General features: G+C 36.6%; 1 protein-coding gene across 4 annotated transcripts in view; it reads left to right on the top strand.

The window, feature by feature from the left end:
• Positions 1–25,143, top strand: part of PDGFRA (platelet derived growth factor receptor alpha) — a 46,228-nt gene that overhangs the window by 8,095 nt on the left and 12,990 nt on the right. For all 4 annotated transcript variants that reach the window (XM_074229415.1, XM_074229416.1, XM_074229417.1 and 1 more), the window contains exons 2-13: positions 4,112–4,172; positions 5,999–6,316; positions 8,434–8,697; positions 9,666–9,796; positions 12,898–13,069; positions 13,173–13,362; positions 16,580–16,695; positions 18,688–18,814; positions 19,850–20,037; positions 21,485–21,579; positions 21,695–21,827; positions 24,124–24,228. In XM_074229415.1, coding sequence (XP_074085516.1) covers positions 4,124–4,172; positions 5,999–6,316; positions 8,434–8,697; positions 9,666–9,796; positions 12,898–13,069; positions 13,173–13,362; positions 16,580–16,695; positions 18,688–18,814; positions 19,850–20,037; positions 21,485–21,579; positions 21,695–21,827; positions 24,124–24,228 — 1,888 coding nt within the window. In that variant the 5' untranslated portion in view covers positions 4,112–4,123. The remainder of the gene's footprint in view (positions 1–4,111; positions 4,173–5,998; positions 6,317–8,433; positions 8,698–9,665; positions 9,797–12,897; positions 13,070–13,172; positions 13,363–16,579; positions 16,696–18,687; positions 18,815–19,849; positions 20,038–21,484; positions 21,580–21,694; positions 21,828–24,123; positions 24,229–25,143) is intronic.

Genomic DNA, 25,143 nt, shown 5'->3' with positions numbered 1-25,143 from the left:
AGCTCCATTGCACAGAGAATTGTCAGCATCCCAATGCATTGCCAGCCAGCTAACACTGTGTGACTCTATTGTGTTTTCTCCCCCTGTTGTGAGGGGTAGAGAGAAAGAACACCACAATTTACATTAGGAAATAGTGTGGGGTATAGCTGAAATATTTAGATGATCATTCATTCATTTTCTGCTCAGAATAAACAAGAGGACCCTACTATTTTTTTACTAGGGAACTTCTTTCCCCTACTCTCTCGCCTCTTTCCCCCTCCCTCCAACCCCTAACACAAATAGAAACATATTTTTCCTGATGGAAATCAGCAAATTAGAAATCTGACTTCTGCAACTATCTGGCTATAATTTTAAAAAAAAGAGGTGAATAGGATTCAACAGAGATGCATTAAAGTTTGATACATCAAATGGTTAAATCAATAAAACAAAACAAAACCAGTCCATGGGATTCTTCCTGAGTTTTTGTTTGTTTTAAGTTTTTGCAAGGCAATGGGATTAAGTGGCTTGCCCAAGGTCACACAGCTAGGTAATTATTAAGTGTCTGAGGATGGATTTGAATTCAGGTAGGTACTCCTGACTCCAGGGTCAGTGCTCTATCCACTTTGCCATCTATCTGAGTTTTCATCCAACCTCAGATACTAAACAAGCTATTTGACTCTGGACAAGATTCTTAATTATGGTTGCCTCAGTTTCCTCATCTTTAAAATGAGTTGGAGAAAGGAAATGGCAAATCACTCCAACATCTCTACCAAGAAAACCCCAAAATAGTATCAAGAAAGAGGGTACAGGACTGAAGCTTAATAAACAATGACATTACTGTTTCTATTTTTTGTATCTTCTTAGCTAGCCATAGGGTACTGTATTTAGAAAATGCAACAAATCTGTGGCAATGATACAGTTATCTTCCATCCTCATTTCTTGAACTCTTTGTGCTTACAACCATGTCCAGTAATTTAAAGGCACGTCACTAAATGTAAAATTGAATTAAGTTGACTTTCCCATGCTCATATGAAAAATAAGCTGAAGATACTGGGTGATACATTGAAATATTCTCTATCATTTATCAATCATGCGTCCTTGAAAAAATAATTTCATTTCCTTGGGGCTCAGTTTCCTCATCTGTAATAGGAGATTGCATGAGTTCCAATCCAAGGGCCCTTCCTTATCTACAAATTTATGATTCTAGAATGCATCTGGAGATGACCATTCAGAAAAGTGTATCCTGTACAAAGCTGTAATTTCTCTAAAGTTCATTCTATCCTGGGCTCCATATAACTTAGAATAACAACACATCTTAATAGTGGTATCCATAGTTGACTTTTTATTAGAACTTTAGTACTTGAAGGTCTCATTATTTCCCTTTTTTAAAAAATTGCTTTTGGATGATGAATTAAGAATTGATAGGTATGGGGAGCAGTGAAACAGAAAGAGAGGGATAAAATTAAGGGGAGGTGGAGAATGAAGGTCCAGAGTTTTCTATAGTTTCTGTTATAACTATTAGGTCATTCTTTATTTGGAAGTTTCTTCTCTCTCTCTCTCTCTCTCTCTCTCTCTCTCTCTCTGTCTTTCTCCCTTTCTGTCCCTCTTCTGTTTCCCAGGCATCCCCTTCTCCTAATCCTCAGTAAAAGTAAAATTCATTCATTGTTTAGGACTTAGACTACCTGGTTAAAAATGTTGACAGAATGTGCTAGAAATTCTACCCAGAGGTCCCAGATGTATTTGGAACATATAAGAACATTCTGTATCACAGGAGTCTTTAAGGAACACTTACTTGTCAGCCTTGAGTTTTCCTGATTTGTGTATTTGTGAAATTTTCAACAAATCTGGATCCTGGCAGCAAAACCTTTGCTTGATTCCAAGGAAACTTTTCCAATGTTAGTAAAGAATAGAGCCCCTTTTTAATGACACTCCCAAAGCAAATTTAGAATCTTTTTTTTTAAATCTTCATTTGAGTATGTCAGCAAAGCCCACATTGCACATTTGGATGTAATCTATGACAATAAACATGGAAAATTTTAGTCCCCAAGTTGAGAGATTTGGAAAGCCATGAACCATAAAAACTTTTGTAAGAATACAAAAAAAATTCATTTGTAATGTTATTCAATCTTCCTCCCCCTCATATTTCATATCACACTGCTACTAGTTTCAACTTATTCATACATAACTCTGATGATGTCCCTTATACTGAGAATCCTTTACTAACCTTCATTTGTGTGCAAAGCTTTCTAAAATCTTCACCCGTCCCTAGGATTATTGCTTATGTCTTTTCTTTTTAGGTTGTTTTTTTTTTTTGCAAGGCAACTGGGGTTAAGTGGCTTGCCCAAGGCCACATAGCTAGGTAATCATTCAGTGTCTGAGACCGGATTTGAACCCAGGTACTCCTGACTCCAAGGCCGGTGCTTTATCCACTACACCACCTAGCTGCCCCTGCTTATGTCTTTTGTATACAGGGTTTTCCAAAAAGTTTTAGTGCAGTTTTGTGTTTTAATAGTTTAAAGATGTTTGGAACACCCTGCATTCTCTATACCCTGTAGTCAAACTGGAGTCTATGCCATCTCACAGGTTTCATCTATTTTTGCCCCAGTATCTTTTCTGGTGGTATTTCCTAGGATTAAAGAATGCATTCCCCGTAATTTCTGCTAGTTGATATTAGATATCTGAAGGTCTTTGACCAAATCTATTGTGACTTTCACCCCCAGTTCAAACTTCATTTGGATTTTAATCTTTTTATTGATTTTTGGTTAGTAATTTGGGCATGTGTTGTGTCTTTCTCCTGAATTGTAGATTCTAGAACAACATGGGCAGTGAAGTGACTGTTTATTACAATTTGTATCCCTACCAGCCTTTAGTCCAGTGAGTGCTCCCCACATAGAAGCTACTTACTAAATGATTATTAAACTAAATTGGTTGCTTTTTTATACTCTTTGTGTATGGTATGGTATCTTTGTGAAACTGAACATTTGAGTGTTTCTGTAGCCACCTGTGGGCTTAAAAAAGTATTCACATTTATTTGAATTAAAAAGAAAAAGAAAGTGTAAAATGTAAAAACAAATCATCTGTATTTGTTTCCTCTTATGATGCCAGAAAATTCAATTTTGATTTGTTTTTTAAAAATGGATTTTGGTGAATATCTATTGTTTTGACATTACCTAGATTTCTCATAACCTTTCTGCCCCTTTACAGAAAGCAATTGCTTATAATTAATTTTTTTTAAAAGGGGAAGAGGAAAAAATTAAAATTCATCAACAAATTGGAAAAGTTTGATATCACATGCAATTAATATCTCATGGATCCCAAAATCTGCAAGGATGGAAGGGAGGAGATGCCATCTCATTATTCTTATAGTTTTACAAAATTTGGTTTTAATTACTTTATACTGATTTTTCCATGTCCATTGTTGTCATTGACTATGTTGTATATAGTTTTTTTGAGTTCGGCTTCCTTCATTTGATACTTTCGAGAAGAATTTTGAATGAATGAAGAACTTAAGTGTCTAATGGAACATACCACATTCAGTGGACAAATGAAAAATCATACTCAATTGCTGAAGACAAACATTTGAAAACCAGAACAGCATTGAGGAGACCAAATCATTTTAATTAGTCATCAGTATTCCAATATTCTAATAAATTGTTAGGAGTGGTACTATGGGATGAACCCTGGACCTGTAGTTCCAGGAAACATGGAATTGAATTTTCTGATTTATAGTACTTGTGTGATCTCAGGCAAGCCATTTCATCAAGATTCAGTTTTTTGTGGTTGTATAATGGAAATGATGATACCTGCACTGCCTATATAAAAGATATAAAAGTGTGTTATAATTAGAGAATAAAATACTTTTTCAGAGTAGAGATTGAGCTTAATCATATTCAGCTCAAATATAATCAGTTTATTTCTTCCTTCCAGCCTGAAAAAAACAGCAAAAAAGCTATTTCCATGGCTAAAGAAAATGGTAGGATAGGAAAGAATCTCTGAATTTTTCCAGGGTTCATCTGTTAGCCTGGTTTTGTCAGAGCCATATTGTGGCCTCCAGATAAAATTAGGAGAGAAGCAGAAAGCTTCTGGGCTCCAAGAATTAACTGTATTTTTGCTTGATCTTTTGCTATTACAGTTTTCCACAACCATGGGTGCCTCCCCATGGGTGTTCCTGGTCTTGGGATATCTCCTCACAGGTAAGGATGCCAATTTTACTGTTTTATTGTGGGTCTTGGCTGAGATAGGTACTTTTCAGATATTTTTATCTTGCTGATCATATATGCATAAAAGTATAGGATTAAAATCTTAATTCAGGGATTCCAGAGAAGTATTAACTGGAGATTGTAAAGCTCAAACTTTTAGCCTCTGTTTCTCCATCTTTATTAACTTTTCCTTCATGAATTTTGTTTTTTTAATTAAATTTTATTTTTAAGACAATGGGTAAGTGACTTGCCCAAGGTTACACAGCTAGGCAATTATTTAAATGTCTGAGGCAAGATTTGAAATCAGATCCTCCTGACTCCAGGGCTGGTGCTCTATTCACTGTGCCACCTAGCTGCCCTTTGCAAGAATTTTCTAGATTATTATTGATATTCAATTAATTTTCCTTGCTAAGATATACATGTGTCTTCTAGTTTCCATCTCAGAGAATGTCATCAAAATACAAGTTTATTTTATAAAAGGTCAGAACACTGAAATTAGAATGATAATAATGGACTAACTCTTTTTGATTCCCTCTTCAACTAAGACCAGAGTCTATTGAAGGCAGCTCAATTAAGCATGCTAGGATATTTAAGGAAGATAAACAATGAAAAAATTCTAGTTCAAAAATGAGTGTCATCATCATCATCTCTGGCAATTATATGTTAACTTTTTGTAAAAGGAAGACTCTTAAATCTACTTCAAAGCACCAAATCAGATTCTCACCAATACCTTCATGACAAACTGGTTAAGGAAAATGAGACTTTTGGAGGAACCACACTTATAAAATTCAGACTGAATATCTGAATAATGACATCATTTTTTTTGGTCATTTTTCACTCAGATGTTTGGTCTTTGTGAATGTAATGTCTTCAGCACTGAACATTCCATTTTCCCCTTAGTCTGAAAGAATTAAAGTCCCTAATTTTCCTCTGGTGGATGATACCTTAGGCTTTATCCATAAGGTAGAGTTGAGTAGAAGATGATTTAGTAGCTGTGGTTTATTACACCTCATCAATTGTGCTTGTGTGAGTATGGGGCTGCCTGTAAACATGTTCTTTTAGCCACTTTGAGCAATCCGGAAATCCGGTGTCATTCCACCAGTAGACTTCAGGGAGAAGGATAAAGTTAATTCACATTTTTAAAATGTCTCTTTTCAGGTCAGTTCTGTGGTTAGGAGAACAGAGACTGAAAGTAGAGAGAGTTTCATTTGGGAATAGAACTGGGTGGTTTGCTCTTCCCTTTGGATTAATTGTAGAACCACACAATTTAAGGACCTATCATCCTGCTCTATTTTCTTGGATTAATTGGAGTGGAGCAGGCTTGCCAAAGTTAGTTGTAACAAGTATAATGTGTATAATTTGCAAACACAAATGAAGCTTGTTCAGTTGGTGTCCATCAGGTCCAATTCTCATCGCATGTGACCCTGGGATTCTCTTTACAGAATTCTATCATAATGATTTCCTAAATGCTTGATCCCATTATTTTGTTGATCATTCTGTGAGAGTAAACATGATGTTAAAAATCAAATGTTAATGTTTAATTTATCCTTACATGTACATATAATTTGGTGGTGGGGGGTTCTGAATCTGTGACATTTCGTGGGAATTGGAGGGAGGGGAATCTCCGAGACATTTTAATGAGGCCCTCTTGCAGATGCTGTGACTGTTATAGTTAGATCTTGTGTAGGGTTCCATGCTAACGAACTTTACATAGAAGGGGTCCCTGTCGGGATAAACTGCTCCTTTTGCTTCCCACAGTCTCCCTCAGTGAGACCATCCTTTCTTGAAGCATCCCATTCAAAAAGGGTTTCCTTTCACAGGGCCGTGGCTCACATTTTGCCAGCTTCCATTACCCACTGTCTTTCCGAATGAGGATGAAAAGGTTGTGCAGCTGCATTCATCTTTTACCCTAAGATGCTCTGGGGACAGTGAAGTGAGCTGGCAATACCCCATGCAGGATGAAGAGGACCAAAAAATAGAAGTCAGAAATGAGGAGAACAACAGTGGCCTTTTTGTGACGGTCCTGGAAGTGGTCAATGCCTCAGCTGTACACACAGGGCAGTATACTTGTTATTACAATCATACTCAGACAGAGGAGACTGAAATCGAAGGCCGAGATATCTATATTTATGTGCCAGGTGAGTATCCAGATTGCCTTAAACTGAAGCCCATTTTGTGGTTTCCTTATCTGATAGGTTGACACAAGTTAAATTAAAGGAAGCATATTGATTTGGCAGATTTAGAATGCAACCATCCCAAAATCTTTTTTTCCCCCACAGTATTTTCCAGACTTATTCAATACAAAGACCATAGCCAATCATTCTTCTATCAAACTTTATGGTTTAAACCTACTAAAGAGAAAGGATTACCATTTTATCATTATTATTGTTTTATGATTTTGAAATCAGGGATTAAAAGGGGAGGGAACCTCTTATTCACTGACACAGATTTAAAAGGGAACTTGAGTACATTTAGACTCCTTCCTTCCCTACATTTATCATAACAACCCCATAACCTGTTTGGAACCAAGAGGTAGCAGCAGTGACAGTAATGGACCATCATTTTATATTCATATCAATTAGAGTCAAATTGAATGGACTTTTCCATTAGGTATTTTATTGATACTAAAATATGTTATATTTAACTTGTACAACTTGAAAAAAAGAAGAGGCAGTGTATATGGTGGAAAGAACAATGAATTTGGAAGCAAAAGACTGACCTGGGTTCAAGTTGGAAGTCTTCCTGGTTCAGCCACCCTAGGAGTGACCTTGGGGAAGTCATTGAGCCTTGGCTGCCTCATCTGTGAAATGTGGATAATACTTGGTTTTATTTTCCTCCCAGGGTTAGGATCCACTAAGTGCTTTTTATATAGTTTTTAGAAACAAGTTGCTGACATGAAGTATTACATTCTTATGAATAGGTAATGTCAGTATTTCGCAGGAATAAAGGGAGGGGGCAGTGATTAAGATACTTTGCTTAAAGAATAAATGTCATAAAAACAACATAAATCCTTAGCATTACCCCAAGTTAAGGGGTGCCAATGCAGGCAGTGCCCATATGATTTGATGACCAGAAGTTGAGAGGCCCCAAGAGTTTGATACAGATGTCATATGATTTGGAAGAGTCTGCTACTAATTTTATGACTCTCATTCAGTCAGAGATTATTATAGCCTCCTAAGACAATATTTTTGTGTGAAATGCTGTATTTCCATGCATTGCTCACTCTAGATAAACCCTCTAAATGTTTGGGGTGGCTCCCCTTGCTGCAGATTAATTACTCAATCCATCAGTGTGTTAAGGGGTTAATTACTCATGGTGGGGATGGGGGGTGGGTTTGTCTGCACAGAGAAAACATCAAAATCCTCCTTTTCTCTCCTCAGGGGCATAAACACCACCCAAGAAGACTCTTCTTGACACAGGGAGCTAGAGATCTGTTTTGTTTTGTCATTAATAAAGGGCAAACAAGCTCCTTCTGGCATTTTTGCTCAAAGGTCCAAAATTTCTAGCTGTGACCATGTTAGATTAAATTAAGTAAATGGTTTTCTTTAGAAAAGGAAATACTCATTGACTGTACAATGTTAGCCACTCAGTGGTATGCTAGCCATGACCTTATTAAATATTAGTCTGAGTGTTATAAATCCTATTTACCACTCGAAATTTTATTTAAATAAATATTTGTATTTCAATAGATGTGGCCACAGGCAACTGGGGCTTCAAAACAAAACATATTTTTATTATGCTTTTTTCTATTAGGATTTCAGAGTTCAAAGGCAGTTGAGCTCTTTTTTTTCCTAGAGTTTTTTAGCTTTAGTCATATCCTATTTCTTTTTTTTTTTGTAAGGCAGTGGGATTAAGTGGCTTGCCCAAGGTCACACAGCTAGGTAATTATTAAGTGTCTGAGGCTGGATTTGAACTCAGGTACTCCTGATTCCAGGGCCGGTGCTCTATCCACTGTGCCACCTAGCTGCCCCTCCCATATCCTACTTCTAATAGTAATTGGAAGCTAAAAGGAATTTCAGATCATCTATTTCAATCTATTTATCCATGAGAAAACCAGATAAGTGACTTGTCCAAGGTCACATAGCCATATGATGATAGAATCAAGACAAGAAATCAAATATTCTGACTTATGTTTATGCTCAATTATTGGCTACAATTCCTCCCATTATGTGTGTTGACCAATACTTTTAAATTACATCTTCTGGATGCTGGTGCAATGATTAAAATTAATAACTTGTGTTGTTGCTTACAACAGATCCAGACATTGCCTTTGTACCTTCAGTCATGGTTGATCATTTAATTTTTGTGGAAGAACATGATTCTGTCACCATTCCATGTCGCACAACTGACCCTCAGGCTCAAGTAACCCTGCTCAACAGTGATGACAAAGTGGTACATGCATTCTATGACAGCAGACAGGGCTTTGTTGGAAACTTTGCCATGGGACAATTCAAGTGTGAGACAATCATCAAAGGGAAAAAGTTCCAAACGATTCCATTCAACATTTATACCATAACAGGTACGTGTTCTCTCTCTCCCCCTTCTTCTTTGGATGTCCCTCTCTTTCCTCCCATTTCTCTTTTATCTCCCTTTTTCTTCCCTTCTCTCCTCTCCCTTTGTCCTTTCCTCTCTCTCTCTCTCTTCCTGCCTTTATCTCTCCCCTCTAAAACCTTGTAAGTGCTTTTATTTTTAAACTAAATCATTTATATGGAAAATTTGGAAGTGGGTTTATTCCCACATCTTAAATCTGGGGTACAAAACATATTAAACATAATTCATTGAATCATCTACTTTGTTGGACTTTGATTAATTGAGATGTGACTTCCCTAATATTAGAGGTCAAGGCTGCCATTTTCATAGATTTTGTTTTATATTATTCATAGCAACAGGTTAAGACTTATGCCAGTTTCATCAAGAATAATCAGATTCATAGCAGAATTTCATTTTTTAAAAAATGCTGTTGAGAAATGAATCTTCCTTAAGCATAGTGTATACTCCTGTGCAAGAGAAAACAGAAGAGCCCCATTCCTACTTCCCAAACTTATCTCTTGTTCTTGTTTGGAGCTACAGTCTTTCTTTGGATAGCTGTGGCGAGTATACCATGCACAAAATAGTCACAATATTACATTTTGGGGCCAGCTATAAGTCTGATACATGTACCAAGCTGGAAAAGACAATTTCAGGAGTTCTTAGAATTTTCTTAGGAATTAATGTGCATGTGTGTGTATTTGTATGTGTATAGTATATCATATGTATGTATGTATGTATTATATGTGTATGTACATTTATTCATCCATATAATAAATTGAACTTTATTAAATAACTACATTAAATAATAATAAAACCAGCTAAATTTGCATTATAAATTATTTAAAACTAAACAAGACCTTAAACCTCATAATAATAGTCACTTGTTATTTACTCATTGGGAATTCCCTTTGCTTATTCTATTGTATTTAAATCTGTTACTTATCTTTTTTTCTGTAGCTACTCCAGAGCTTGAAGTTGAGATAGAAGCAGCGAAAACTGTTTATAAAACAGGAGAAACTCTTGTTGTAACTTGTGCTGTCTTGCACAATGAGGTGGTTGACCTTCAGTGGAATTACCCTGGAAAAGTGGTATGTATCTTCCTTTGGGTTTTTGTTTGAGAATGAAAATACTATTTCCTAACTCTCAAAGAAGAAGCATGGTATAGTGAAGATAGGAAGGGGCCAGAAAAAGGGAGACCTATTTCTAGGGACTATTCTAGTCCCAAGGTAACCTCTAACTAGCCTTTGAACAAGTTATCTTTTTAGATCTGTTTCTTTATATACATGTTAAGAAAGTTGGACTAAATCACAGAGGTTCCTTTTAGTCCTAAAATTTTATGATCTGTGAAAGAATTTGAATGAATAATGTTTAAATTTGATAAAGTTAGTCCCTTGTCCCATTAGGATGCATGAAAACCATGCATCCTATTTTTGAGAACCAAAAATATGGCAAATTTTGTTTTTTTAGGTTTTTGCAAGGCAAATAGGATTAAGTGACTCAGCCAAGGCCACATAGTTAGGTAATTATTAAGTATCTGAGGCTGAATTTGAACTTGGGTACTCTGGCAAATATTTTTAAAGTAAAAAACTAAAGTTAGTAATTGCTATAATGATTTAAAAAAATTGGAAATGTAAAAGAGAAAAAAGGAATTGTACCCATTGGCTTATTGGTCATTAAAATGGCAGACACTGTTCATTTCTTTGAACATATTACCCTTTCTTGAAATTACACCCTTAACTCTCAAGACATTTCTTATTTCTGTTTGTACCTCTGATCATCTCTCATTCCTTTTGTCCCTTAAAATATAGGCACATCTCAAGCTTCTTTTCTTGGTCCATTTTTCTTTTTTTTTCTTTATTATCTTTCCATTAGGGAACTGATTTTTATGACTTCAATTCTTATCTGCTATCTAGATTGATGAATCTGTCAACTCTATGATTTAGGTATTCCCTAAACTGTGATAAGTAACCACCCTTCTATGCCTTCATATCTTCACTATAAATGTTATTATTCAGTAGTTTCAGTTTTGTCCAACTCTTTGTGACCCCGTTTTGTTTTTTTTCTGGGCAAAGATATTGGCATTCTTTCTTCAGCTGATTATTCAGATTAGGAAAGTAAGGCAAACAGGGTTAAGTGGCTTTCCCAGGTCACACACAGCTTATGAGTATCTGAAGCAGGATTTGAACTCAAGTCTACCTGATTCCAGGTCTGGTGCTTTATTTGCTGTACCACCTAGCTGCCCATTATTAGAAATACTTCACAGATTTAGAGACCTCTCTTTGATTACCTCTTATCTCTCATTCTTGCTGTGTACTCAATCTACCTCCATTTATATAGTCTTTTAAAAAATATCTTTTAATTTCTTAGGCCATTTGCATTAAGGTTAACATTAGGAAAATTCAGAGGCATAGTATCTTTCATTTAAAATTAAATTAATTTATTTATTTTGAATTTGTAGCCCCCCCCCCAATCTCTTTTGCCTCCCCCCACACCCCCACAGAAGGCAGTCTGTTAGTCTTTACATTGTTTCCATGGTATACATTGATCTAAGTTGAATGTGTTGAGAAATCATATCCTTCAGGAAAAACAATAAAGTATAAGAGATAGCAAAATTACATAATAAGATAATTTTTTAAAATTAAAGGCAATAGTCTTTGGTCTGTTCTTTCTCTGGATACAGATGGTATTCTCCATCGTAGATACCCAAAAATTGTGCCTGATTGTTCAGAAGTATAGTATCTTGGAAAGCTTACTGGACTGGAGTCTTGAAGACCTGGTTCAAGTTCTGCCTCATGTTCTCACTAGCTTTTGACTCTGGGAAAGCAATTTGTTTTCCCTGAATCTTAATTACTTCATTTTAAAATAGAAAAAAATAAGAATCACAGGATTATTATTAGCATCAAATAGAATACTGTTTATAAAATATTTTGCAAACCTTAAAACACTATACAGCTATTAGTTAATTGTATTGTTGCTTTACCATTATACACTTTTCCATTCATTGGCTTTTTGGGTGGCTTGCAATTTGCATTCTTCTGAGTGTATTCTTGTGAGGAGTATTCTGTGATTCATAGCCATAGAGTACCAGTGGCACTTTAACCTGATGCTAAAGAGCCATGTAGGAAATACCACTTGGGTGAAACAGATCATATGGAACGATCTGGTTTTTGGTTATCAATCTGCATTTTTGTAACTTGCAGTTCAAATGTACTTTTTCCATTTCTTGGAGGTAGAGAATCAGTTTTTAACATTAATCTTTTGTAAAGTTTTGTTTCATATTTTTCTCCCTTCCTTCCCCCCTCCCCTAACAGAGAGCAATCTAATATAGGTTATACTTGTATAAATATGTTAAACATTTCCATATTAATCATGTTATGAAAGAAGAATTGAAACAAAAGGGGGAAAAATGAGAGGGCAAATAAATACCATTTAAAAAATCTAATTTTAAAAATTGAGAATAGTAAACTTTGGTCTGCATTCAGATTCCACGGTTCCTCACTGGATGTAGATGGCACCTTCCATCAGAAGTCCTCTAGAATTGTCCTTGATCACTTTACTGCTGAGATGAGAAGTCCATCATAGCTGATCAGCACACAATATTGCTGTTAATGTGTATAATATTCTTCTGGTTTCGCTCACTTCATTCAGCATCAGTTTGTGCAAATCTTTCCAGGCTTCTCTGAAGTCCCAACCCTCATGATTCTTTTTTTTTTAAGTTTTTTGCAAGGCAAATGGGGTTAAGTGGCTTGCCCAAGGCCACAAGCTAGGTAATTATTAAGTGTCTGAGACCGGATTCGAACCCAGGTACTCCTGACTCCAGGGCTGGTGCTTTATCCACTGCACCACCTAGCCACCCCATCAACCTTCATGATTCTTACAGAACAAAAGTATTCATTCACATTCATATACCACAATTTGTTCAACCATTTCCCAGTTGTTGGGCATCCTCAGTTTCCAGTTCTTTGCCACTATTACAAGAGCTGCTTTGAATGTTTTTGTATATGTGGATTTTTTTACCCTTTCTTGTAATCTCTTTGGGATATAGAAGTAGTATTGCTGGATCAAAGCATATACATAGTTTTACTTCCCTTTGGGTGAAATTCCAAATTGCTCTCTGGATGGGTTGTATCAGTCCACAACTTCAGGAGGTAGAGAATCTTAAGGCAATTTCCCTCTCTTTCTGATTTAGAAAAACAAAGGCATTTTAAAAGTTGATGAAATCAAAGTTCCATCTCTTAAGTTGGTGTACACGCTGACTGTCCCTAAGGTGACAGTGAAAGACAGTGGAGACTATGAATGTGCTGCCCGTCATGCTACCAAGGAAACTAAGGAAATTAAGAAAGTCACCATTTCTGTTCATGGTATGGTTTGAACCTTTATGTTTCACTTTAAAGTCTCACCCAGCAATGACATTCCCTCTACTTTGTGGAAATCCTTACTTAATGGAAACATTTCCATTTATAGAGAAAGGATTTATTGAACTCAAACCCAACTTCAGCCAGATGGAAACCATTAACTTACATGAAGTCCGCCATTTTGTAGTGGATGTGCAAGCATATCCACCGCCAAAGATATCCTGGCTTAAGGACAATATGACTGTGATTGAGAATCTGACTGAAATCATCACTGGCTTAGATAAGATCCAGGAAATAAGGTAAAGACCTTTCTCAAGTAAGTCTTTCCTCATGACTGTTGCCTCCGTTTTTCATATGTGTGTTCCTAGTCAGGGAATTGTACATGTCTTTTGAACCATACTAAATGAAATCAATTCAAAGAGCGATAAGCTGGGCCATGAAGCATAAAGAACAATTTTTTTTTTTGCTTCAAACCTTGTAATAATCTGGTAAGTATTTAATGATTACATTAGGAAGAGCCATAAGTTGTAAAACCTCTCCTCCAATTGAAGACAGATGGTCAGATCCAGCTGTCTTGTGGAGTTTTGGCCTTGAAAAGGACAGCAGGATTGAAGCTACTTGGATTTACCATATTGTCGAAGATCCCACAACCCTTTGTGAACAGTAGATGTATAATATACAGTAGCTTTGTTTGACTAATGAAAATTAAGAAGATTTCACTGGCTCAATTAGCATGAGGCAACATGGTATGATAGGAGAAAGGTAAAGTGGCAGGAGACCTGAGTTTTACTGCCCTCTCTGCTATTCAGCTATTTGTGGGACCTTAGTTAAATCATTTGCCTTCTGGGTACTATCTATAAACTAGGGAGTAATAATAACTTATTACCCTAAAAGTAATAGTAATGATAATAATAATAATAACCAGAATTTATATAACATCTGTTTATAAAATACTTTGCAAATATTATCTCATTTAATCCTCACAACAACCCTGGGATATGTGTTATTATTATCCACATTTTACAGATGAGGAAACTGAGGTAAGCAGGTTAAGTGACTTGCCCAGGGTCATCCTGACTCCACATCCAACATTCTATTCACTTCACCACCTAGCAGCCTGGTAAAAGATGGTATCTCCTCTTCTTTGAGGGCTCTTCTAGCATCTCTAAAATTAAAATAAGAAATTCTAGGATAAAAAGTATTTTTGAAAGGTCACTAGTCCAGACCCTCATATCAAGATCACAACCTATTTTAGAGAGAGAGATGGAAATAAATCTCAACAGCACAGTTCTCTAGGAAAAGTGTCCTTTTTAGTATCTTAACAAATTTCATTCTTAGATATGATTTTTTTTTTCCCCTGCCTGAACAAAATTCCTTTTGTAGTTTGTAAGGAGAAACTTTTGGCTGTGAGCTCCCAGAATGCATAGAAAATTTCTGAAATCCTTTACTTAGGCAGAATAGTGATTGAAAAGAAAGTAAAAAATTAAATCAGAAATGATAGCATGTCTTTTCATAGATTGAAGGACAGAGTATAGAATTCTGATACCCCAAATTTGTCATCTCTGTATCAAAGATCTAAGAAGGGGTAGAAAATATTCAGTTTTTTCTTGAGCTGGAGGCCTTGTACATGTTCTTGCTATCTCATCTGAAAAACCGAATATAATATATGAGCCAAAATTCACAATGAATGGTAAGAGAGGCTCACCAACCTCAAGGTGATAGAATGGAGTTAAATAATCTGACAATTTGGAGAGAATTGATGGTGAAACCCACTTCTTGAGGGGGATGGGCATACTCGGAGAGCAAATGATAGCAAGGACTCTTTCTGACAGGCACAGGGACTACTGGAAGGGTGAACAGGGAAGATCTTTAAGGAGGTTGTAACCTCAATTATGGCATCCCTGTGGACTGTCAGGAAGACATAGTGAAAGAGAAACCAATCCAAGAGATCAAAGTCAGAGCAAGAGGATCCCTGTTTACCTATAAGGAACAGAAGGAAGCAAAAAGACAAGGGAGGAAGGGTCTGGGACTCATGAAGAGGAGACTTGGTGCATGATTGGTAATTTGCATGGTTGCAAATTAAAAGATCATTTGTATTTGTACAGTCTGGGGAAACATGGTAAATTTTTCTCAATTAGGATTGCCTTTTGTTAGTTATGGTCACATCTATGTATCATTCACCATCAGTAGCATAAACTTACACAGAACAATGAAAAAGAGATATAAAGCAAAAGAACAAGATGGAATCCCAACAAAAGAGAAAAATTTAGAATAATTATCAGAACCTGCTATTAATAGTTGTTATTTAGTCATGTCCAACTTTGTGACCCCCCAATTGAGTTTTCCTGGCAAAGATATTGGGGTATTTGCTGTTTCTTTCCCCAGTTCATTTTACAGATGTGGAAACTAAGGTAAACAGGGTTTAGTGACTTGTCCAGGGTCACATAGCTAGTAAGTATCTGAGGCTGGATTTGAACTCAGGTCTTCCCAACTCCAGGTCTTGTACTCTATTTACCATGCTACTTAGCTTCCTCATTATGAATAAGTTACATGCTATCAAAACTGAGTAAAGAAGAAATAACTGCCTATTTGATAAAAATTGCTGGGAAAACTAAAGAGCAGTCTGGCAGAAATTTAACTTAAATCACCATGTTATACCACATTGCATGATACATTTTAAATAGAAAATCATGGAATTATAGAATTATGGAGTCAGGAGGGATCTTGGCCATTAAGAATAATATCTTAACCAATTCTATGAAAACATTAGAAGAGAAACACATTTTTCAATAAAGGAGAAAACTAAGGGAAAAAAGTGGCTGATATAGTTCCTTTGATAGTCTTGTGAGGTTTAGGTATGGTATTATTTGCTCCATTTTTTAAATCACAGGATCATAGATACTGACCTGAAAGTTCTGACTCAGTCAGCCCTCTCATTTCATAGATTGGGAAATGGCCACAGAAAGTTGAAGTAACTTACCCAGTGTCAGACAGCTAGTAAGCAGCAGAGCTGAGGTTCATATTGAAGTCCTCAAACTGTAAAGCCATCCTTCTTTCTATTGGAATATGATAACCTCTCAGATGAGAGAACAGACCTCAGAAGGCTAAATGAGTTGTCACACTTCTCACATGTTGCCAAGGTAGGACTTGAATGTGTCTGCTTCTCCCTGAGTCAGGTGTTCACCCACACCCCCTTGCAAGTTTTGCCCTGCTGAGGTTCTTTTCAGCAGTACTAGAGGTCATTTCCCATCCTCCCATATGTACTCATTTACATATGGTCACTCAAGTGTCTTTTAATATTGGAAATTTCAATATGTACAAAATACATTGGGAATCTGGGAAAAGAGATGCTATAAGCATGAAAAAATATTTTTATAATCTAACTTTGATACATTAGTTCAAACCAGTGAATTCATTGAAATCTATAATTGTCATTACTTTCAAAAAGATGATTGGGCTTTATTTTTCTAATGTTTGGAGTAGAAATGCATATTTAAAAAGTTCCTTTCTTTTCAGATATCAAAGCAAGTTAAAACTGATTCGTGCTAAGGAAGAAGACAGTGGATATTATACTATTTTGGCTCAAAATGAGGATGATATTAAGAACTATACTTTTGAACTTACAATTCAAGGTAAGTCAAAAGAATGACTGATTTGGTATTGATATGGCATAAGAATAATGACAATTTCTTTTTTTTGTTTGTTTTTTTGCAAAACAATGGGGTTAAGTGACTTGCCCAATGTTACACAGCTAGGTGTTTGTAACATTAGGTATCTGAGACTGGATTTGAACTCAGATCCTCCTGACTTCTGGACTAATGCTGTATCCGCTACACTACTTAGCTGCCCTGCAATTAATTTCAAGGAATACCTGGCTTCTTGCCTTTTTTTTCAAGGACAGAAGATCAGAGCCACTGATGGGCAGCCCCCCATGGGAGTTAAGAGCACTCTGAGATAGTATTAGTACCAGTACAACCCTAAAATAGCTGCTGGTCTCTACTTCTAGAGTCCATTAGCTTGAAGAGAAAGTAAATACCCTGGATAGGATCATTCATTCCCTAGTGGATATCCCTACATCCTCTGTGGAATGATTTAGAATTCAGAGAGGAAACCTGGTGTTATCCTGTCCTGTATCTCCTAAGATTTCCGGTGCTTGGCTCAGAATAGAGATGGACATTCTACAGTGGTCGCTGACCAGAATGTCTCTCCCAAACCTACTTTGAATCAATTCTGAACCTTTCAGAGCTCATTAAAGGACCCTGGAGGTTTCCAGTGTGGTGACCACCTTTGGGGACCATGAACTACATAAGGTGATCTACTAAACTAAGCATAGTAGAGAGCCAGTTTTCCTTTAATAAATGAACATTTTTCTACTCTAGATATTCCAGCTGGGCAAAAATGAATTATTTTGGAATCTGAAGCTTAATGTTCCACTTAAAGATTCTTTGAAAATTATCTTCTCAGAATTATCCGGCTTCTCTAGCTGCATTGAAAGTTAGGGAATCATAGAAGTACAGAGTTTGGAGGGACCTCAATGGACATGAAGAATTTTCCTGGAGAACAGTTTAGCTGAGTACCATGACACAAATGAATCTGAAAAAATATTTTCCACCCCTTCCCCATCACATTTAATAATTCCAACTCCTTTAAGTTTTTCCTCTTTCTGATGAAGAGAACTCTGGACAGATTTTTTTTTTTTAGAAAGATTTTATTTATTTTGAGTGTTACAATTTTCCCCCCATTCTTGCTTCCCTCCACACCCCCCACAGAAGGCAGTCTGTTAGTCTTTACATTGTTTCCTGGGTATACATTGATCTCAGTTGACTGTGGTGAAAGAGAAATCATATCCTTAAGGAAGAAAAATAAAGTATGAGATAGCAAAATTACATAATAAGATAATGTTTTTTTCTCCTAATTTGAAGGTAAAAAGTCTTTGATCTTTGTTCAAACTCCACAATTCTTTCTCTGAATACAGATGGTATTCTCCATTGCAGATAGCCCAAAATTGTCCCTGATTGTTGGCACTGATGGAATGAGCAAGTCAACCAGGGTTGATCATCACCCCCATGTTGCTGTTAGGGTGTACAGTGTTTTTCTGGTTCTGCTCATCTCACTCAGCATCAGTTCATGCAAATCCCTCCAGGCTTCCCTGAATTCCCATCCCTCCTGGTTTCTAATAGAACAATAGTGTTCCATGACATACATATACCACAGTTTGTTAAGCCATTCCCCAATTGAAGGACATTCACTTAATTTCCAATTCTTTGCCACCACAAACAGGGCTGCTATGAACATTTTTGTACAAGTATTGTTTTTACCCTTTTTCATAATCTCTTCAAGGTATAGACCCCGTAGTGGTATTGCTGGATCAAAGGGTATGCACATTTTTGTTTCCCTTTGGGCATAATTCTGGACATATCTCTAAGATATTTCTATCATACTAAATTGAAAACTTTCTCTACTGGGTTTGTTTTCATTGATGAGTAGTTAGTACTGTCATCTTTTCTCATTTGGGGCTAACACATTTGAATGTACAAGCTCTGAACATTTGTTTTCTCTTCTTCTCATTGTCCACCTGTGCCACCACAAACAATGAATTGGTATCTATCAACCTTGTCTTTTAGTTCCAGCTTCTATTCTGGACCTGGAGGATGACAACCACAACTCTGCAGGTGGACAGACGGTCAAATGCACAGCAGAAGGGACACCACTTCCAGTCGTGGAATGGATGATTTGCAAAGATATTACAAAGTAAGAAGCCTGTCAATCATTCCTTTCTTTTTCCATCAGATTCTTCCTCTCTTGAATTAAATATCCACCATGTTGACTTTGTTAGCTCTTTTCTCATATGTAACTTCTGGGAAGCCTCAGAATCAAACTGCCTCTGATTGGAGAGGATCTTATTGATCCCAGTCCATCTCTATTTGATCTCTTGCTTAAAGAGTAATTTACTACCAGCCTCCTAAGTATGATTGACCTAGTTTGGGTAAGAAGGGGCAACACATGGGTGTCTAGAAAAAGGTGAGCATTGTATGGGTAGAAAGAAAGGTGCCCAAGAAGCTTTCTTCAAAGGGGTGGGAAATATTTTAAGTACAAAATTTTGAATGAGAAGTACTTTTTCTTTGAACTTTTAAAACTTTTTTTAGCTCTCATTTACATGGTAGGTAGCTAATCTGATCTATAAATTCCTTATAGTGGTAGTGATATCTCTCAATCAAAGGATATGTATAGTTTATGTTTTAATAATAATGTTAATAATATTAGTATTAAATTTAATTAATTTTTAATTTTAATAGAATATTAATAATTATATAGCAAATAAAAACTTAGAGAAGTAAATTTTCAGTTAGCCATTGACAGAAAGAACTCATCTCACAATAGTTTCCTTCTCAGGGTTCATAGGATCTTAGATTTAGAGCTAGAAGACTTCTCATTTTACAGAAGTTGACATGTATAAAGTTAGACAAGTGGATGACGTTGGAGTAAAACACGACTGTTTCCAATGTACTTTTTTTTTTTAACATGTGTGGAGACAATCTGGGTTAAAAGACTTCTCCAGGGTTACACAGCTAGATTCGATCTCTGCTCTGTCTGACCTCAGAGCTAGTGCTCTATCTACTATGTCACCTATCTGCCCATTATTTTACTTGCTTAGCATAAAATAAGATTATCATATGGCCTCCAAAAGTACTTTTGATGTCAAATGAGCAGTTTGTCCTAAACTATTTGCTCTATTAACCCTGCTAACTGAAATTCAACCATGTGTATACTTTTTCTCTCATAAAGGTGTAATAATGAAACTTCATGGACAGCTTTGGCTAGCAACATGTCCGACATAACTACACAGAAACATGAGAGTAGTACGGTGAAGAGCCAAGTGACCTTCAACAAGATTGAAGACACTATGTCTGTGCGATGCCTGGCAAAGAACTCCCTTGGGGCGGTCAGCCGAGAACTGAAACTTGTGGCTCCTGGTGAGTTTGTAGCCTTGAGGAGCATACTCTTTCTCTCTATTTGGTCTTAGGGAATTGAGGAAGAAGGTTCATTGACTGGAATTGCAGCTTTCATCTCCTATTCCCATGAAATCATTCCTCAAAGTGAAGTAGGGCTTGTGGGTTATATTTCCATCTTACAGATGAGAAAACTAGGACCCAAAAAGATCAAATGAATTGTGTGCATTTTTGTACAGTCAGTAAATGTCAGAGCTGGAATAAGAATTTGGTCTTCAAAAACAGTTTTGTACCTTTTGTTACCACGTAAGTGGAGCTCTAAAATTCTCTGTCTTATTTTAGTCACTTCTTTCATTTTTGAATTCCTTTGCATTCATTGGAATTTAAATTTTTAGAATTCTTATTTCAGAAATACTCAGGACTTAACACAGGTCTACCCATAGACATAAAACCTTATGACAAAGCAAATAAAAAAATAACTAAAGTAAGGATTATTAGTAGGAGAAAATGAGTAGCATGATAAGAGAGCAGTTTTGATACTTTAACATGGGGGTGTGTTATAGAGCAGGAACTCAGGCCAACTATTAAAATATGAACTTGGGGAGTACAAAAGGATTTTTTCCTCTCCTCTTTGATCTCTCTTCTCTTTCTTCCTCATTCTTTTCTCTGTCCTTTCTCTTTAAGAGTTAGAGAGGGGTGGCTAGGTGGCACAGTGGATAGCACCGTCCCTGGAGTCAGGAGGACCTGAGTTCAAATCCAGCCTCAGACACTTAATAATTACCTAGCTGTGTGGCCTTGGGCAAGGCACTTAACCCCTTTGCCTTGCAAAAAACTAAAAAACAAAACAACAACAACAAAAGTTAGAGAAAGGGCATAAATAAGATGCCAGCAAAATCATGTATTTTTTGGGTTTGTGTTGGTGGGGACTTGTCCCTTGAGGTGTCTCTGCTTTTTTTTTTTTTTTAGGTTTTTGCAAGGCAAATGGGGTTAAGTGGCTTGCTCAAGGCCACACAGCTAGGTAATTATTAAGTGTCTGAGACAGGATTTGAACCCAGGTCCTCCTGACTCCAGGGCCGGTGCTTTAACCACTGAGCTACCCAGCCGCCCTGAGGTGTCTCTGTTAAAGGAATTCTGGAAAGAAGCCTCCTAGGCTACTTATTAGGGTCTGATGAATAAAACCCCATTATCTCCCACTTTGATTGCTATCTTTCTGGTGGGGTGGGAGGGGGTGTAGTATTACAATAGGGAGGAACTTTGTAAGGAGGCTGAAGGTTGAAGGATATAGATTCCAATTTATTCCTTTTGGATGGGAAATGAGCAAAAGAAGGGGTTGATGGAATGGCAAAATCTTTTGAACTTATTTGCATAGCTTATATAAGCAGGAAATCAAGAAATCTTCCAAAAATAAGTGAATTTGACAAAGGTTCATGAGGAAATTCTAAGTAAACATTTCTTCATGTTTATTCTTCAGCTATGCGTTCCGAGTTGACGGTGGCAGCCTCAGTTCTTGTGTTGCTAGTGATTGTCATCTTTTCCCTCATTATCCTGATTATCATATGGAAACAGGTGAGAACCAAAAACAGGAAGCAGCCCTAGCTGATGATACTAGTTAAATCAAATCTAGATACGTTTTTCTTTTAGTAATCAGACAATTTTTAAAACTTCATTCTTTTGATTGCAGAAACCCAGGTATGAAATTCGGTGGAGAGTCATTGAGTCCATCAGCCCTGATGGCCATGAGTACATTTATGTGGATCCGATGCAACTGCCTTATGACTCAAGATGGGAGTTCCCTAGAGATGGGCTAGTCCTTGGTAGGTATTTTCTTTACATAATATCTTAACTTTCCCAGGATTGAGAAACAGCTTTGATATCCTTAAAGAGTCACAGATCAAAAGTGGGAGGGACCTCAGAGGCCATCTTATCTAAATCTCACTTTTTGCAGTTGGGAAAATTAAGACTCAAGAGGTAATTAAGATGACTTGACCAAGGTCTCACAAGTATTAATCATGAGAGGTGTGTTTTGATTCGTGACCTCAGAGGACTTTCCACTATGTTCCTTGAAGATCGGTAGTGGATAAACACTCTTGAGCAAGATGTGTGAAAAGTCTGGTTGGATCCTGCTATGGAAATTTGCTTTCAGAAAGATCCATGTTATTGAATCACAGCAATAATTTTTTTTAACATGTTGCCAAGCAAATTATAGTTAAGGAAATTCAGACAAAGGAAAGAGACTATGTGGAGGCCTGGCAAAACATCTATCCAATAGTTTTTCATCGGGAATAGCAGAAAATGAAACAAAATGTATCTGTAACTAAAAAGGAACAGATGATACACAAATGAAGGCAACCACTAAAGATAATTTGATCCAATACATTCTGAATATGTCTATGTTCCTTCTGTCAGGGAAAAAAAAAGTTGGAATTTTTTTTGCAAAAAAAGCTAAAACAGCCAAAATGACAGCTAAAACTCATTACCAACTTTTCATTTCAAACTTGTGATAGATGAAGAGAAAGACACTAATCCAAGAGAACACATCTTTATCAAATTATGAATGAAAGAATGCAGAACATAAGAAAGTCTCATTATGACAGCTATTGGTGTTACAATAAGTTCTCAGTTGGTGCTTAATGTGAGAATACCAATGTATCTCCTACATCAATCTTGTTTAGTTCATTTATAAATCACATGCTGAATTTAATTTTGATCTTTGATAACTGCTTGGTTCAAACCCAAGAACCACATTCTACCTGGTCCCATCTTTAAATTTTTTTTTTTTTTTGCAAGGCAATGGCTTGCCCAAGGCCACACAGCTAGGTAATTATTAAGTGACTGAGGTTGGATTTGAATTCAGGTACTCCTGACTCCAGGGCCAGTGCTCTATCCACTGTGCCACCTAGCCACCCTCTGTCTTCAAATTCTTCAAACAGACACACTCTAGATATATGTGTGTGTGTGTGTGTGTGTGTGTATACATATATATGTATATACATATAAATAAATATAGCTAAACAGATAGCTAGAATACACAGCAATAATAATTAAGTAATTTTGTGCATAAGGCAAAGAAGATAATAGATAAAGAAGATAAAAATTATATCTCCTTATCCTTATTTGAACATTAGTTAGATCATTATGTATATTTAACCACAGTTCAGTTAAGTATTGTTATGTCTTATACAAATAATTTTCCAACATAAAACTGCCCGTTACAGAAGCCTGAGGTCAAAATCTTATCCATCTATCCATCTAGCTATCTATCTGTAATCTAGGTAGAATGGGATCTAATTATTCATATCAATATTGGAACCATAGATGTTAGACTTGAGGGTACTATTAAAGGCAATGGCTAAGGATAGAACTGTGTCTCTCTAAAGAGGAGCCCCTTATATTCTGTTATTTCAAGATAGGCTAGGGGTCATCACATCACCTTAATCAATCTGGATTTGGGGATTGTGTTCCTTGTTCATTCCATTTTAGTTTGGTTTGTCCTTCACTCTTGAAAAGAAGACCATAACATCAAGTACCTGAATTGGATTTGAGCGAAGGGGTGCTATGCTAAGTCACCAATCTCGCTTTCTCCAGAGCCATCTGGGTCCAGTAGCCAGATATGAATCAGGATGATTGGAGACAGCCTTGGATATGAGGCAATCAGGGTTAAGTGACTTGTTCAAGGTCACATAGTAAGTGTCTGAGACTGGATTAGAACTTAGGTCTTCCTGATTCCAGGGTCGATGCACTAGGCACTTGTGCCACGTAGCTTCTCTCATGTTGAAATGGGAGGTGACCACAGAGAACAAGAGACCCTCCTGTCTAGATTTCAGCTTTCTGAGGAAAAACCCCATTTGTCCCAGTTAGATACAGTTCTTGGTGCTGTACTGCCATTGGTAATGACTGCCTACCATTTCTTTGCAGATGTTACATGATTAAAGCAATTATTCTAATGCCTTTCTCTGAGGCGGCTGTTCTGTTTTTGACATGAGACGTTGAAAGAATAATTATGTTCACTCACATCACTTACACATGTGGGAATGCTGAGGGGGTAGTAAATAAAGCTAAGGTGATGTGTGTGCGACACTTGAGTGAACCAATGATTTATGTTTCCTTTAGGCCGAATTCTGGGCTCAGGTGCATTTGGAAAAGTGGTTGAAGGGACTGCATATGGATTAAGCCGTTCCCAGCCTGTGATGAAGGTGGCTGTGAAAATGCTAAAACGTAAGTATGACAGAATGTTTATGTTTTTATAGCTCTTCTCACTTCCATAATCATGAGGATGATATAAGGAGAATTTATTCTTTAAATCAGTCTGAACATTGCAGGAGCTATACCAAAACCTCAGGAGGCAAAGGCCTTGGAACTTTCCTTCTTTTCTGGCAAATTTATCAACTTTTTGAAGTCCATTGTTTTATAAAAACAAAAGAAAACACTACTATAGATTTATACAATTTAAGGAAACTTTTATCACTGGTTAGGTAAATATAACAGTAGTAATAGTACTGGTCATTGTTACATTATCAATATGATCATATCTCAGTTGAAAAGGGATCTATTCAGTTAATAGATTGTCTCTCTTTTTAAAAAAAATTTCATGACTTGTATTTAGCAAGTTGATCAGAGATAATGAACAAAATTATGTTCAAATATATTAATTTTTCTTTTTTTCTTGTTAAAAGTTGGGAAAAGGGGGCAGCTAGGTGGCACAGTGGATAGAGCACTGGCCTTGGAGTCAGGAGTACCTGGGTTCAAATCGGCCTCAGACACTTAATAACTACCTAGCTGTGTGGCCTTGAGCAAGCCTCTTAACCCTATTGCCTTGCCAAAAAAAAAAAAAAAAGAATTATAGAAATAAAAGTTGGGAAAAGAAGATGAAAAGCATTAATGTTCTTCACTACCTCAATGGTTCTTTGAGCTCATCAATTTGCATATTCCCTCTAATGAAGAAGATTGTAATTGATCTTTGTCTGATATTGCTCTTTTTCCTTCAATACATTTGCCTCAGGAGAACCTTAGTAGGGCATGCTGAGAACAGAAACCTTTTTTTTTTAATTTTGTCTATTTTTCAAAAAAGTTATTTATTTATTTATTTTGAATTTTGCAATTTTTCCCTTAATCTTGCTTCCCTCCCCCCCA

This window comes from Macrotis lagotis, chromosome 3 (genome assembly GCF_037893015.1).
Source record: "Macrotis lagotis isolate mMagLag1 chromosome 3, bilby.v1.9.chrom.fasta, whole genome shotgun sequence".
NCBI lineage: Eukaryota > Metazoa > Chordata > Mammalia > Peramelemorphia > Peramelidae > Macrotis > Macrotis lagotis.
The sequence above is the reverse complement of the archived record's forward strand: the minus strand, read 5'-3'. Positions and strand labels throughout refer to the sequence as shown.